This window comes from Populus euphratica, unplaced genomic scaffold, assembly GCF_000495115.2.
Source record: "Populus euphratica unplaced genomic scaffold, PopEup_1.0 scaffold330.1, whole genome shotgun sequence".
Classification (NCBI taxonomy): domain Eukaryota; kingdom Viridiplantae; phylum Streptophyta; class Magnoliopsida; order Malpighiales; family Salicaceae; genus Populus; species Populus euphratica.
The window spans coordinates 230,565-246,929 of NW_011500217.1; the positions used below are offsets into that span (position 1 = coordinate 230,565).

Here is a 16,365-nt window from a genome sequence, read left to right on the forward strand (position 1 = left end):
CTCACATCTAGTTACATTACAACATTGACTAAGAACTTGAATCGTAAACTTTTGAAGTTCTGGAGTATTATTACTAAACTAAAAACTCTACAATGGTAAAGGTAATCGATGGAGAGAATCAACAAAATTAATAAGATGAAATATGAAAAAGAACTTATATGCAGAGAGTAGAAACTAGATTTTTAGAGTCTTGGTTTTTTAAGAGAGTATAAGTGAGAGATTGATAAAATTAAGGATTTAGATTTTAGCTTTTGGTCAGGTCTCTTCTCTATAGATAATAAAATCACACTTTAGTTTTTTCAAACTTTTATTAGAAATAGAACAAATAAAGTAAACCCAAAACATCTGAACTAAAATTTAGGTGAGAAATCCAAAATAACTCAAGATCCTGAGTAAGATGAATATTGTTCCACTTTGTTTTGTTTTGTTTTGTTTTTTTTAATGGCACGAGGTACACTAGCCATTCCAACTAGAATAAAACAAAATTGACAATATTGGTTTGAAGTTGCATGTGATTCACGAGTTGCATATGAGACTCAGAACTTGTTAAATTATTTTATTTCCATAAATATTTTATGGACTAGGTTATTTTACCATTTTTTTCTATTTTACAGTGCTAAAAAAATAAAAACAACTCTGGCTAGTTGACATAGATGTTGTCAATTCCATTGTGTTCTACTTGGAATGGCAGATATATCTTGTTCCAGTTTAAAAAATAGAATAAAATGAAATAGATTTCATCTTACTCAGAATCTCATTCTGTTCTAGAAATTTCACCCGGAATGTTCCAACCAAATAATTATTTTTCTTTTAAAATTATGTTTTTTTCTCTAATTTCATCCTCCAACGCTTATTCTATTGGATTTTAGACTTCATAATATAATGTGGTTTTTTTTTTTATGGTTATCTCACTCTCCTGATTTATGTTATAGGTTTGACAAATTAACTTAGTTAACATGAGTTTTTTTTTTATCTATTGTTAATGGACTATTTTTTCTAGATTCATCATTTAACATCCTGAACATTTGTTTGATTATGAATTGAGCTTTGCCATTTATTTTAGTTTGTTTTCTATAAAATTATCCTAGTCTCATAACTTGAGTCACGAGATTTGTGAGTTAACCCAAGTAAATGTAGGTTATTTTAATGTGTTGTATTTTTATATTGATTTCTTTTTTCAATTTCATCATTAAACAATGATTTTTATAATTTATTTTATTTGGAGTTATCATGGTTTATAACTAAGGCTCTAAATTTGAAAGGTTAACACAAATTAATCCAATATAGTGTCGTTTTAATATTTTTTAAAAAAGATATTGTTTTGATTTTTTTTGAGTTAAACTATATTTTTACTAATCATCTAAGTTGTTTTTAAATGCGTCAAGTCTATTTTTTCTTATATTTAAAATTTGAATTGTATAATTTTAAGTTAATTTTTATTTTTATTTAAATTAATGTTATATTTGTTGAATTAATATTTTGAATTGTATATATAATTTTGCAATAACACGCTAAAATACTTTAAAACCAAAACATAATCTTAATATATTTGACAAGCTTGTGTGGTTTGAAAAGAAATTTTGATTGATTAAAAAATAATAAAGAGATGGATAATGAGCTAGAGGTACAGGTAAAGAAAAAGTTAACCATGTTAAAATTATTGGGGTTTGTTTAGTTGATATAAATAAAAAAGATGTCTTTGTTTTATGTTTAAGCTATGTTTATTTACTAGAAAATAAATATGTTAAAATTATTGGGGTTTGTTTAGTTAATATAAATAAAAAAGATGTCTTCGCTTTATGTTTAAGCTATGTTTATTTACTGGAAAATAAATTTTTTGAAAAATAATTTTTTTGAAAAATAATTTTTTAGAAAGTAAATTCATAGAAAGTAAATTAGTTTTTAATATTTGATAATAGCATGAAAAATAAGGTAGAAAACACTTTTCAATATTTGAAAATGTATGGAAAATGAACTGAAAAATAACTTATTAATGTTTTATTTTTTAAAAATTTATTAAAAACTAAAAAAAAATCTTACAAATTAAAAAGTTGAATAAGAATGAAATTAAAAAAAAATATAATTTTATAAAAATTATTTCAAATAAAATAAATAATAATAAAAATAATAAAAACCAAATCTAACAAATAAAAAAAATTTAAAGATGATGAAACAAAAAAAATTTACAATTTCACAAGTTATTTCAAATAAAATAAATAGTAATTAAAAAATAAAGATCAAATATAATAAAAAATTAAATTAAAAATAAAAAAACAAATAATAATAATAAAATAATGATTAAAATTAATATAAAAATCAAATTAAATTAAATCTTAAAAAATAAAATTAAAATAAAATAAAATAAAATATATAATAATTAAAAACTTAATAATTAAATTTGATATATTCAACCTGTAATATTTTTAAAATTTTTATAATTTTAAAAAATATTTTTTATTTAAAATAGAAAAAAAACAAAAAAAAAACTAAATTTTAGGTTTAAATATTTATTTAAAAAAAAATAAATAAAAAAAAACTAAATTTTATTTTAAAAATACTTTTTTGTTGATCTACTTTTCAAGTAGTAAAAAAATAACTTTCCATGAAATGCGATACCTTTTACTTCTGCTACTTCTGATTTCTCAGTGACGATTCAGCTTTCATCTATCTTCGATCCCTGCAAACTTAAATCAACTGAAAATGGGACTCCTCATTTTGGTACCTGAGCAAACAAAGTTTGTTTCCCTTTCTAGTTTGGTTTTGTTTGTTAGGTGAGTGACTTTGTTGGGGTTGGATTTCTTTGTTTAGAGGTGATTTTTTTCTGTCTTTTTGAGCATTTGAAGATAAGTGATGCTTCAAATAGTTGCAATGTCTATGTAGTTAGAACTTAAAACTTAACAAACAGGAGTTGGGTTTGAGTTGGATGGTTATAACCAGTGTGGAAGAGAATAGTTGATTGGAAAAAGATTATTCATATCTGCAAGAATGAAGGTTCCTTCAAATGGGTTCTTGCCAAATTCTGCAGAAGGTAGGTGTCTTTATCCAAAATCCATTTCCTTGATACATGTTGGTGTTATTGCTGTTTTATTGTTTGTTGGTTTGATTTTCATGGTTACTTCTTTAAACCTAAGCTTATGTTTCGTTTTTCCCGGTGAAGATTAGAGAGGGTAAATCTGGTGATTTTTTTACTATTTTTTTCATTTTTTCTTAGCATGTATAGTTGATTGAAGGTTGAGATTTTATTCACAGTGATGATATTTTTATCCCCCACTCCCTCCTCTTTTTTTTTTTTTTTTTTCCTTTATGTGAAAACTACTATTCTTCTATCTCTTACACTTGGTGAACATCAAAGATTTCTGATGCTATATGGCATGCACATTAGTATTGGGATTTTTAGTTGGTAGATCATTTTCTTGCATCTCACTTTTTTGGCATCTCGTATGATTTTTTCGTTTGGAAGATTTAGAACTTTCGTACAGCACTAGAAGTTATGCAAGGAGATACGTACCGTCTACAAGTTTGTTGTTAAGATCAACACCTCAAGGATTCCATTTTAATCTGTATCTGCGTTTTTATGCAGTCTATTCTATATTATTCAACCGAATTTTACATTTTCTGAATCTTGAAATTTCTTTCCATTTCAAGTTCTTGAATATCTCTATTTTCACTGCTGAATCTAATGACAGCCTCAGTCTGACAAGAAAAACTCTTTTACATTCATAAAATCTTATTGACTAGAAGAAGCAAGCAAAGGAGCTGAAAATATACTAGGAAGACATGCTCAAAAAGTTGCTTTCAATGCCACTGGAGAGAAATTCTATGTGGCTGATATAATGCATGATCATGATCAAGCATGTAATCTTCAGAGACAAAAAAAAAAAACTGGCTTTTGGGTAATCCTGTTTGTTTTTGCATTTCAAAAGCATTTTTAAAAAAATTTCAATTATTTTTATTTTTTTTATTTTAAATTAATTATTTTTTGATATTTTTAGATTATTTTGATATCTTGATGTCAAAAATAATTTTATTTTTAAAAAAAATTATCTTAACATATTTTTAAGTGAAAAACACTTTTAAAAGCAACTACAACCACATTTTCAAAATTAGTTATAAGAAATATATTTTATATTCTTATAGCTCAATCAATTTTAGATTTGTTTGATATTGGTTTTGAGAACAGGAGAAAGAAAGAGTATCAATTCAGAGTTGTGGCATGCTTGTGCTGGGCCACTGGTTTCGTTGCCTCCAGTTGGAAGCCTTGTAGTTTACTTCCCTCAAGGTCACAGCGAGCAGGTATGTTGCCTTCACAAAGTCTAACGGAACAGCTAATCTGATTGTCGTTTTTAATGAAAGTTTCTTTGACACTAAAACTTTCAGGTTGCAGCTTCAATGCAAAAGGAGACTGATTTCGTACCAAGTTACCCCAACCTTACTTCCAAGTTGATTTGCATGCTTCATAATGTCACATTGCATGTACGGAAGCCTCCATTGTTCTGCACAGATGTTTAAAATAATTAAATATCTTTAAAAAAATGATTTGCTTGAAGCTGGGGTGCATATTGTGAAGAGCTGGTGTTCTTGCATGCCTTGGATTGTCTTGCTTGAGAAGAATCAGTATATGAAATCTGGTTGCTGGTCTGGAACATAATTTTGATAAGTTGCATATTTGATTATTATTGTATATGTTCACTCAGGCTGATGTGGAAACTGATGAGGTCTATGCACAAATGACCCTTCAACCAGTAAGCAAAGTAGGTCAGCTATTTAATTTTTGCTTGTTATATTCCAGCACATAAATGAGTGTACTCATGTGGAAGATTGATTAAAATATATGCTCTACAGTATGACAAGGAAGCATTACTGGCATCTGACCTGGGGCTAAAGCAAAGCAGACAACCTACAGAGTTCTTCTGCAAAACGCTTACAGCTAGTGACACAAGTACTCACGGTGGATTTTTCGTACCTCGCCGAGCAGCCGAGAAGATTTTCCCTCCTCTAGTGTGTACAATCTTTTCAAATTTTACTAAATTTAATATTTATGGATCATGTGTCTGCTTCTGCCTTCCAAATGCTCACCATTGATTATATTGAATAGGACTTTTCAATGCAACCACCTGCTCAAGAGCTGGTAGCCAGAGACTTACATGATAATACATGGACATTTAGGCATATTTATCGAGGTATGGCCTCTTTTTTGATACATAGACTTCTTTATCCTCCATCATTGTCAAATATTCGAGTAAGGTCGCCAAACGGAAGTGAAAAGGTGTTTCTTCTAAATTCATCCATGGATATATACATGTACCTTTCCTGGATCCTTATGAAGTGGTTCTGAACCAGTGAAATTTGTAAAATTGGAGTTCCAATGTTGACATTAGTGTCTATATTTGTTCACAAATAGAAAATGGAAATTCAATCTGCTTTAGTATAACTGATGCCATATGAAGAATAGTTTAAATCTTTTTATGGCTTTGATTAAATATTTTGAGGAGCTTTTTACATATTTGATTTCTTTTAATTCGGAAACCAGCAGAAAGGGCATTAAACTGTAAGTTCCTTGATTGCAGGGCAACCCAAAAGGCACCTGCTTACTACAGGTTGGAGTGTCTTTGTCAGCACAAAAAGAATTTTCACAGGTGATTCCGTTCTATTCATAAGGTATGAGATTGACTGTTTGACAAGAAAGATTTTATGCTGGATTATCATCCTCTTAAGATGAGATAATATGGTTTGATGTAGAGATGAAAAATCACAGCTTCTCTTGGGTATAAGGCATGCTAATAGACAACAACCAGCTCTCTCTTCATCACTTATATCCAGTGATAGTATGCATATTGGAATTCTTGCTGCTGCAGCTCATGCTGCTGCAAACAACAGCCCATTTACTATATTTTACAACCCAAGGTATTGCTCGAACTTGTTTATGCTGTTATCACAAATTCACAATTTATCTGGTCAATAGAAAATGGTAATTCATGGAGTCAAAGGCCTAACAAATATAATTGATTTAAATAGTGCAAGCCCTTCTGAGTTTGTGATCCCCTTCTCCAAGTATAATAAAGCTATGTATACGCAAGGGTCACTTGGCATGAGATTTAGAATGATGTTTACGACTGAAGAGTCAGGAGTGCGTAGATACATGGGTACAATCACTGGTATCAGTGATTTGGATCCAGTGCGCTGGAAAAATTCACAGTGGCGCAATCTTCAGGTATCATTAGCTGCTTGTACATTTCATATGATATGGTGGTTATGTAAACTTAGTTGTATTGTGTGCTCATGTTTAACAATTGGCCCAGTTGTATTGTGTGTTCTTGTGTAACAATTGGCCAAGTTTTAACAGAAAGTCTAAAGAACTATTTTTTAGAGGCATGCTGTGCTTGAGCTTTGTTTATAGAACTTAGTGTCTTGGTTGCTTTATCACTCTAGTGACCTTCTAGAGTGTATTGATTGTAGTTTTTCCTAGATTATGGGCGTGAAATCATGATCCTTCTCTGCCAGACCTTGATTTTAAATCTCTGGATAATACTTTGTTGCTATTGATTTTTGTTTTACTCGTTAGATTATTTTCCTAGACTCATCTAAGTGCATACTTAACTTTTTTTATGGTGATATTTCTCACATGTATGAATCAAATGTCTAATTATTTAGTCCACCCAACCAATTCTCAATTGTGATAGGTTGGGTGGGATGAATCAACTGCAGGTGAACGACCAAGCAGAGTTTCGATTTGGGAGATTGAGCCTGTTGTAACTCCTTTCTACATATGTCCACCTCCATTTTTCAGACCAAAGTTCCCTAAGCAGCCAGGGATGCCAAGTAAAGTCATCAACTACTCCCTTTTATATTGTACAACATAATATTTTCACCTGCTGCAAATTTCTCTTATTGCATTTTACAATTAATCTAGGAGGTTTCAAATGGCTAGAAGCTTCAGTTATATTTTCTTCCATGTTTTTGCTGTCGCTGTTTTATAACTAGTGATGTCTTAGTTGAGTTCAGAAATAGTGCTGCACTCATGTTGATTCTCTTATGATGATTGGATGTTAAGGGGTGAAATACTATATTGCTTGGTAATCAACTAGTTTTCCTATCTGGAATTTAAAATCTATGAAGGGATTCAATATTTTAGGTCCAGTATATCCAAAAAAATCAATATATCCTGTGAAGCTGAATGTTAAATAGACCAATATTTGTCCACTTACCCTATTACTATCCTTGATAGTTAACTCATCATCTGTTTCCACTAGAGATTGCTGCATGAATAATCTTTTGTAGTTCTTTTGCAGATGACGAGTCTGATACAGAGAATGCTTTTAAAAGAGCTGTGCCTTGGCTTGGAGATGAATTTGGCAAGAAGGATGCCACAAGCTCAATCTTTCCTGGTTTGAGCTTAGTTCAATGGATGAGCATGCAGCAAAATAATCAGTTTCAAGCTGCTCAATCAGGATTCCTCCCACCAATGGTTCCTTCCAATGACCTGCAGAAAAACCTTAGCACTGATGATCCATCAAAGTTACTGAATTTTCAAGCTCCTGGCCTATCTGCTCCAAGCATACAATTTAACAAAACAAATTCAGAAAACCAAGTCGGTCAGTTACGTCGGCAGCCAATGGCATGGACTCAACAACAGCAGCTGCAGCAATTATTGCAGACTTCCATTAACCAACAGCAGCCACCTTATCCCCAACAGCCACAGCCGCAGCAGTCTATTTCTCAAGAACAACGTCATGAGCATCAGCATCGACCACAACCACAGCAACAGCCACAGCTGCAGCCGCAGCAAATACAACAACTGCCACCACAATGGCAACAGCTGCAGCAGCAGATTTTCCAACCACCTGCCTTAAATGACAGTGTGGTTTCCCCTAATCAGATTCCAAATCAGAATTTTCAGAAACAGGTTGTATACTCCCAGCAGCAGCAGTTACTGGCAAGCAATATCCAATCCCAAAGCATCCCTTCTCCTAATAAAAGTTCATATCAGCTCGCCTCTTTACCACAAGACTCGCAGTTTCATCAACAAATGGAGCAGCAATCTAACTTCTCTCACAGACAACAGACACAGTTGCAACAGTCCCTGCCCCTGTTGTTACAGCAAAACCCATCACAGAGGGTGCAGTCACAGCCACATCAACAAATACAGCAACCATCACAGCCTGACACCTCTGAGCAACAGCTTCATTTACAGTTGCTACAGAACTTACAGCAGCAGCAGCAGCAGCTGCTGCTCTCCCCTGAAAGCTTACTTCTGCAGTCTCAGAAGCTACAGCAGCAGCAGCAGCAGCAGCAGCAACAGACCCATCAGCAAAACGAGCAAATTCATCAGTCACCTCTGACACAGAATCAGCAGCCACTTGGCAGCAACAGCTTCCCAACAGCAGCAGCACTCATGCGAACACAATCTTTTCCTATGAACCAGCTCCAAGGCATGCAGAACACAACCATGGCAGTTAGATACCATTCAAGTATTACAGATGGAGAAGCGCCATCTTGTTCAACCTCACCTTCCACTAATAATTGGCAGATTTCTCCACTAAATTTCCTGAACAGAAACCAACAAGCCCCAGCCATGTTGATGGGTGATTCAGCTATTGAGCCTGCAAGTAATCTTGTTCAAGAACTCCAAAGCAAGTCTGAAATTCACATCAAGAACGAGTTTCCCAGCTTGAAAGGTCTAGACCAACTAAAATATAAAGGTACTGTGGCTGATCAATTGGAAGCTTCGTCTTCTGGAACATCTTATTGCCTAGATGCTGGTACCATCCAGCAGAATTTCTCAGTCCCAACCTTTGGCTTGGATGGCGATAGCCAATCACATCCTGCATCTAATATCGATGCATTGGCACCTGATACTCTATTATCAAGGGAATATGACTCTCAAAAGGATCTTCAGAACTTGCTTGTTAATTATGGTGGTGCCACACAAGATATCAACATGGACTTGTCTACTGCTGCGATTAGTGCTCAGTCATTTGGTGTATCGAACGTACCTTTCAAGCCTGGTGGTTCAAATGACATTGCCATCAATGATACTGGGATTTTGAACAATGGAGTCTGGACCAACCAGAATCAACGAATGCGTACATATACGAAGGTTTGTCATCCTGTCTTTTCCCTCTCTCTCTCTCGGTCAATCAATCTCTCTAAGAAGTTCTTAGCTTAACAGCCAGAAAATGTTGACCTAGAAAAGAATTAATATACTGAGGTTCGTGACTAAGTTATCTAGACTTTAAGTGACAGTATATGACTAGTAAACTAGCAAAATCTTCTTCAACAAATATTATTCCACTGTAGATAAGTTTGCTCTTGCTCGAGTAAATATCCTAACACTGGTTCAAATTCATACAGGTCCAAAAGCGTGGCTCAGTTGGAAGATCTATTGACATTACCTGTTATAAAGGTTATGACGAGCTTAGACATGATCTGGCCCGAATGTTTGGCATTGAAGGGCAACTTGAAGATCCACAAAGTTCGGATTGGAAACTGGTATATGTTGATCGTGAAAATGACATATTACTTGTTGGTGACGATCCTTGGGAGTAAGTCATGAACCTCAGTACTTTAAGTTACTTCTGTTTTTCCACTATGACCTGCTTAATTCTCAAATATGCGTTTTGAAATTGCTTTCAGGGAGTTCATGAGCTGTGTTCTGAGCATAAAAATACTGTCATCTGCTGAAGTGCAACAGATGAGCTTGGATGGAGATCTTGGTAATGTGCCAGTTCTCAATCAAGCTTGTAGTGGCACTGACAGTGGGAATGTCTGGAGGGGGCAGTAAGATGATAATTCAGCCGCCTCGTTTAACAGATAAATGGTTCAGGTGGGGTATTTGAGCTAGTGGTTAACCTTTTTTAGCCGCTGGCAGCCAGAGCTAGTGGTTAACCTTTTTTAGCCGAGCTCTTGCCATAGGTATGGTGCTAACAACAATACCTCAAATACTGGCACCTCTGGTAGCATTCAACTTATTACAAATAGAACCTTGGATTACTGCCAGCTGGGGGGTGCCAGGAGGTGAAGGATCCACAAAGCGTTTTGCCTATCGACTGCAGATAAAAACATTCTTGTAAATGCTATAACGATCAATAATCTCTAATTATCAACACTTGGACAATTTTTTTTTCCCATGGAGCAGTGTTTATACCATCTAATAACTAATGGTCTCTCTCATAGGTGAAATTCACGTACAGCTGGTCTTTCAGCGACCTGGTGAACTTTGATACGTTGTTGAATTTATCACTCAAAAAATAGCCAAGTGTGTTTTTACGCATATAAGCATTGTGAATTGAACCCGCAGCCACTACCTCGAAAAGTTGCCAGTTCTATTGGGCCTGAATTAACTTGTTTGGTAAACTCATACAAGATCAAGTCATTCCTGCAAATGCACTAACATAGAATGGATTGAAATTCCTTCGATAAGTGCGTTAAGTTTAATATTACCATCCATAACCCTCTCGGAAGAAATCCACCCGCCACCCACCCCACCTACGCTGAGGGAGTCAGCCAGAAATCTTAGCAAGAATTCGCCACAATTGGACTCAAACAATGCAGCAATTCAAATTAGATTCAAAGACTACAATCACAGTCCATAAGCCTTTAGGCAACTCAACTACAAAATTCAGGTAGTGAAGCATATTCCAATGGACAACTAAGAGAGTATAGCCATTACATCAGAAGCTCTCAACGCGATGTAGCTGGCACCATCACTCCCTTTGAAGTCATTCCCCGCATACTTGGAGTACAAAACTGTGTTTCCTGGGGACACGGATAGTGCCTTCCTGTTACCTTCCTCATCGAGTGGTCCAGGTCCAACTGCTATCACCTGTTCATAAAGAAGCAGTATATTCATCACAAACAGAAGGAACATTTCCAGTGATGCATGTGACAAATGTAAGAAACACTTGATCTCACCGTGCCAATAGAAGGTTTCTCTTTAGTGGCCTCTGTTAGCAACAAGCCTCCAGCAGTTTTCTCCTCTGCCTCAGCAACCTACAATCAAACCCAAAATAACAAATTGTTGTGAACCTGCAAGTTCTCATACAACCATGAAGGCATGAACACAATTATCCATGCCACCACACTCCAAGCAGCCAAGAGCAGTTACGTTTTTTTCATAACTAAAGATCTAAACATCAACCAGCCTCCAAAGACAAACAGCATCACAAGAACACTGCTAATCCATATGGCACCAAACCAATGGACAGTGGAGGGTAATGTACCTTTATGAATACTCTATCATTCAGAGGCTTAAGATCCTTGATATCATCTGTCTCAAGGATGCCAACAATATCATCCTCCTTCAGTATAAGGTGACTTGAACCATCAAAATCCACCTCAGTCCCAGCATACTTGGAATACACAACCTGGGTGCCAGTCTATAAAAGAAAAACACCAACCGAGTGAGTAATTCAGGAAGACAGTATGCATACAGGAGAATTGGAAAGCATCTAATCTACAAAAAAAAACCTTGACAGAAATGTCCAGATTTGCCTTTCCAATAGTCTTCCCTTCTCCAACAGCAACCACCTCACCACCTTGAGGCTTGCTTTGAGCAGAAGATGGAAGTAAGATACCACTCTCAGTCTTCTCCTCAACAGTCTTGATCTTCACCAGCACCCTGTCGCCCAAAGGCGTAATGGAAGTGTACTACAGAAATGAAGTACCATTAAATCAGACAAGCTATTAAAAGCATTCAAACCCAAAAGAAGCAAATTAAACAAAATGAAATCAGAAAAACTGTGGATAAAATTGAAAAAATAAATAAAAATAAAGAGTATTTTGAGAGAGGACGAAAAACTCACCAAAGCATTAATGAAAAATATATAGCAAAAACCCAATAAAGGTATGAGAAAATACACCAAAACAAATCCAATTCTCAGCGAATCCAATAATAATAATAAAAAAATTAATTTCAAAAATCAAGAAATGAAACAAAGTTTCTACAATTACTAGCAACCAAAAAGAGGATACATACACTACTTCAAATAAATAAATTATTATAAACCTTGGGAGCGACAACAGTGGCAGCTTTAACGACCAAGCCCTGAAAAGCGCGTCGAGAGAGAGGAAGACCGACACCAGCAAGTGGTTTAAAAGAAGCAAACTTGACATTTGAAGCTCTTAATCCTTCAAAGGAAGACAAGTTCCTTGCTGAAACCGAAATTGAGAATGCTGTCAACTGTGCTGTTGCCATTATTCCTTTAGTCCCTGATAGCAATCTCAACAAAACAAAAACAAATCAGATAAAGTAACAAAAATAATAACAAGATGATTATCAATAACAATTATCATTGCAGTTAATTAAATCTAAAACAGGGCATGAGAGAGAGCATCATCAGCACCTCGTTTGAGTTTGAGAAAAATACGCAGGAAAGAGTAGAGAAGGATAAAAACCCTAGTATAGCGTGGATGTAGAGAGAGTGGGTTTTATTATGAGATATGATAAGAGAGACTTCTGGAATTTTCCTTTTCGTTTGTTTTTGGCCTTGACGCGTCTAAACAGGTGTGAGTGTCTGAAACCTCACGCGCTCTTATCGTGTCTTACTCGAGTCTAGTATTCAGGTTTTGCTGGACTGCATCAACTCAATTAGCATCTGGCATTCGGATTGGGTGCGTGACTTATTTTTTAAAATATTTTTTATATTAAAATTATATTAAAATATTGAATGAATTTATGTATAAGAATTTCATTAGATTTTTAATTATTTAATTTTATTTAATTATAGACCTAATTAAAAAAATAATTAAATTTAAAAATTGATTTTGATCAAATTAAAAGAATTAATTAAGTAAAACGATGTAATTAGACTATTAATGTGCAAATTAATTTTATTAGGGATTTAATTAGTAAAAAATTAAGTTTGAAAATTTAATTTGAGTTAATTAAGAAGATTAAAATTTTAGATGGCTAAATTTAATTTTTACAAAGTTAATTGTTTGAAAATAGACATAAAATTACAAGAAAAAAAAGTTTTGAAATTAATTATGAACTAAATCAAAGAAGTTCAAAACCAAGGATTAAAGCAGAAGAGATGCTTATATTTAGGGACCAAAATTGATTAAAATAAGGGGTAGATGTGAAAAAATTAAAAGTTTGAAAATTAATAGAGGATGAAATTAAAGCCATACAAGACTAGGGGCTATGTTAAAAAAAATGTTGAAATTTGAGGGTCTGAATTGACATGACTATGGATTTAATTAAAAAAAACTTTGAAAAATCAACTTAATTTGGCTAAATTCGACTCAATTCGAAGATCAAACACCTCTTTGTAAAATGAACAAAACAATGCTGTTTTGGTACTACCATTTATTTTCTTCTTTATTTCTCCCGTGCAGAGGTGGCTGGGGGTCCTTTCTTATGGAGCATGTAATGCTTTGTCATACCTTATTCAAGACAAAAGGGGATGCCCCTCTAGGAGACTTGATGTCGTACTACCTTTCAACATGATTCCTATCGAGTGATTCCCCTTGTAGCCACTACAACACCAATCCAGAACCATTGACTCGTCAAGCCTTTGACAACTTGGTTGGAGAGTACTAGTTTGCTCTGGCTTGACATCAATGGTTGGGATTAATCCTAAAGGATTTAATGGTCGAGATTTAGCTCTAAATGGGAGCCAACACACCTCCCTCATCCCTTATAAATAAGAACGATCCACTCTAGCAAAAAGAAGGAAAAAAAACCTGAAAGAAAAAAAAAGTATACAACCATATAACAACCTTTTACCATCATCTTACCAAAGAATATACATCTCCCCTTTAATGTCAACAAATGTCAAATCCTCCACGCTTGTTGCAACAATTTCAGTAACATCATAGCCTTACCATAGAGCAGCGACTCTCCCTTCAGTTGTGATCTTCAGCAACCACCTGATTCCAAGTAGTTTTCTCTCCAGCAATGACAAGATCAAAAGATTGATGTTTTTTTCGAAATGTAGGAGTGTCGAAGTAATAAATAATTCGGCAAGATCGGAATCAAATCATAGGAAAATTAACTATGGTAATAATGGTGGTGATGGTAGTGGTGGTGGTGGTGGTGGTGGTGAGTTAAAGAGGACTTTAAGAGGTAAGATTAATATGAAGATTAAACAATGATAAAAACAGTTGTCAAGGTTAGAGGTTCCACTAATAGTATTTCAAATAAGTATAATATAAACTCTTTTTATTATTCAGCTTGAAACTACATATAAAGGAGGTTCTAATTAGATGATTTATCATTAATAACTCATTATAAATTATTAACATCATAATATTAATTATCTTATTTAAATAACACCAATACTTTTAAATATTGTCAGGAATTCATGATGTTAACTTATGTTAACAACAAATCAAGTTCCTTTCATATAGCATAGATGTAGGTTATACCATATAGTTGACTATAAAAATGCTAAGAATTTGTTGTACCAACTATTATACAACATAAATTTACATTAACCATTTAACAAGTATGGTATTAAGAATTAATAAGATCAAAATGATAAAAAATATTAGTAACAAACTTTCTTGGATGTAAACATTGAAGTCCATGTTGAATTTATATTATACATATTCTAACACCATTAGTAAAATCTTTTCACCTTGACATAATAAACATAACTAAACATTATGAAGAAGAGAAAAATAAATAAACTAGATAAGAACATAGTTATGATGAAAAGTATAAACAAGAGCTTAATGAAAGTAAAACTTAAACATTACCAAAATACAAAGAAAGAAAGCAAGAAAATGATCTTCTTCTAAAAACCAAGATGCTTAAATGCATAGCAAATGCCTTCTTTTATAGGCTAAAATTTGAAACTGTTAATTTTATGACTAATTATTGAGTGGGTGACCATCTCTTGACTAGATATTATTGAGTGGGTGGCCATCTCTTGACTAGATAACAATTTTTATCTTTTTGTCTATAGAAAACGTCATTATTAACATTAGAATTTGAACATATAATCTTCATGAAAATTCTGGGAAATTATCTTAGCTTTCTAACAAAACAAGAATAAGGTCATTTGGACTTCTAAAACTTAAGATATGGGTTGAACACTGAACAATGTCTGAGCTGCAGTACATATTTAGACTTCTCTTTTGATGCTAAGATTTAGGTTTTCAAATGGCAGAATTGAGTTTTGGACTCTTCATGAATATTTTAGGCCTATGTCTTAGCTTTTTAGCCATATAAACCAAACTGATATCCAAGATCTATAGCTCTAGATATGACCCAATGACTGAATAATGTTTCAATTTGAATTGAATCAGCATCTCTTTTCTAAGTTTAGCATTTTCTTTGTCCTTTCACTTTCAATAGTTAATCACATCAATCCATCCTTTGAATTGTGAGATATGCCTGCATTTAAAATAAGCATTTACTATCAATTAAAGTTATCTTATATTATCAAACTTGTTATTATAAAACATGCTCTTGTTAAGGAGTTATTGATACTTCAAGTGCAAAATGATAGTATAAAACCTTAACAAAAATATATTTTTAAGTACTAATCACACCCCCAACTAGCTTGTTACTAGTCCCTAGTAATCAAAGCATTAAAATAAAAAAATAATTTGCAAGTTCCACAAAGCAAAGCATTCATCATTCAATTTCAATTAATCTAGTCAAATAAACAAACTCTCATTAAATTTATATATCTGCTTTATACTGTTGAAACAAGATATTAATAAACCTTCTTTTTACATGCTCAATGTGTGAAAACATAAATGTTGAGGCTTTTATTAGAAGAAAACAATATTTTGTTCTCATGTTTTTTTAAGGTTAACTTTCCTAGGTTGGATTATTATTTTTTTTCCTTTTTTTTTAAAATATATATATACATATAACTTAAAATACAATGCATCTCTAACTTATGTAATGAGTTTTCAACTAATGACTCCTATACTAGTTGGTCTTAGGGCATTAGGTGTTGAGATACCCCAATGAGCTTAGTAACTCGAGTTGCAGATATTGATATTAATTAGTACTTAAAAGTGCATTTTTATCAAGGTTTTATATTATCATTTTGCACTTGAAGTATCAATAACTCCTTAACTAAAATATGTTTTATAATAATGTATCTAATAATATAAGATACCTATAATTTATGGTAAATGTCTATTTTTAATGCAGGCCTATCAAATAAATGAAAGGATTGATTGATGAATTTAAGAACTGAAATTGAAAGGATAAAGAGATGACCAAACTTAGAAAAGAGATGTCGGTGCAATCCAAACCGGAACACTGTTCGGTAATTGGGTCATATCTAGAGCTATATATCTCAGATTTAGGTCCAATTTATATGGATGGAAAGGTAAGACATAGGCCTACAACTTTCATATGGAGCCCAAGATCTAAAAAGGCCATTATCAAGTCCAAATTGT

At 33.3% G+C, this 16,365-nt stretch overlaps 2 protein-coding genes across 7 annotated transcripts; one reads left to right on the forward strand and one right to left on the reverse strand.

Annotated features, from left to right (window-relative positions):
- Positions 1–2,574: 2,574 nt before the first annotated feature.
- On the forward strand, positions 2,575–10,186 carry LOC105112243 (auxin response factor 19-like). 5 transcript variants are annotated; one of them, XM_011007868.1, is made up of 14 exons: positions 2,575–3,028; positions 4,153–4,293; positions 4,378–4,473; positions 4,695–4,751; positions 4,843–4,998; positions 5,096–5,180; positions 5,568–5,658; positions 5,740–5,904; positions 6,016–6,211; positions 6,681–6,819; positions 7,290–9,097; positions 9,352–9,542; positions 9,634–9,823; positions 9,896–10,186. In XM_011007868.1, the coding sequence occupies exons 1-13, from the start codon at positions 3,002–3,004 to the stop codon at positions 9,779–9,781; spliced, it is 3,300 nt and encodes a 1,099-aa protein (XP_011006170.1). In that variant the 5' UTR covers positions 2,575–3,001; the 3' UTR covers positions 9,782–9,823; positions 9,896–10,186. The 5 variants fall into 5 exon arrangements, with proteins under 5 accessions (XP_011006170.1, XP_011006169.1, XP_011006171.1 ...); XM_011007867.1 differs by having other exon boundaries at positions 9,634–10,186; XM_011007869.1 differs by having other exon boundaries at positions 4,181–4,293; positions 9,634–10,186.
- Positions 10,187–10,380: 194 nt separating this feature from the next.
- LOC105112244 (20 kDa chaperonin, chloroplastic-like) lies at positions 10,381–12,460 on the reverse strand. 2 transcript variants are annotated; one of them, XM_011007874.1, is made up of 6 exons: positions 12,342–12,460; positions 12,005–12,218; positions 11,467–11,646; positions 11,220–11,375; positions 10,912–10,989; positions 10,381–10,822 (listed from the first exon to the last, which is right to left on the reverse strand). In XM_011007874.1, exons 2-6 carry the CDS (start codon positions 12,191–12,193, stop codon positions 10,649–10,651), a joined length of 777 nt encoding a protein of 258 aa, XP_011006176.1. In that variant the 5' UTR covers positions 12,194–12,218; positions 12,342–12,460; the 3' UTR covers positions 10,381–10,648. The 2 variants fall into 2 exon arrangements, with proteins under 2 accessions (XP_011006176.1, XP_011006175.1); XM_011007873.1 differs by having other exon boundaries at positions 12,005–12,207; positions 12,342–12,458.
- Positions 12,461–16,365: the final 3,905 nt, after the last annotated feature.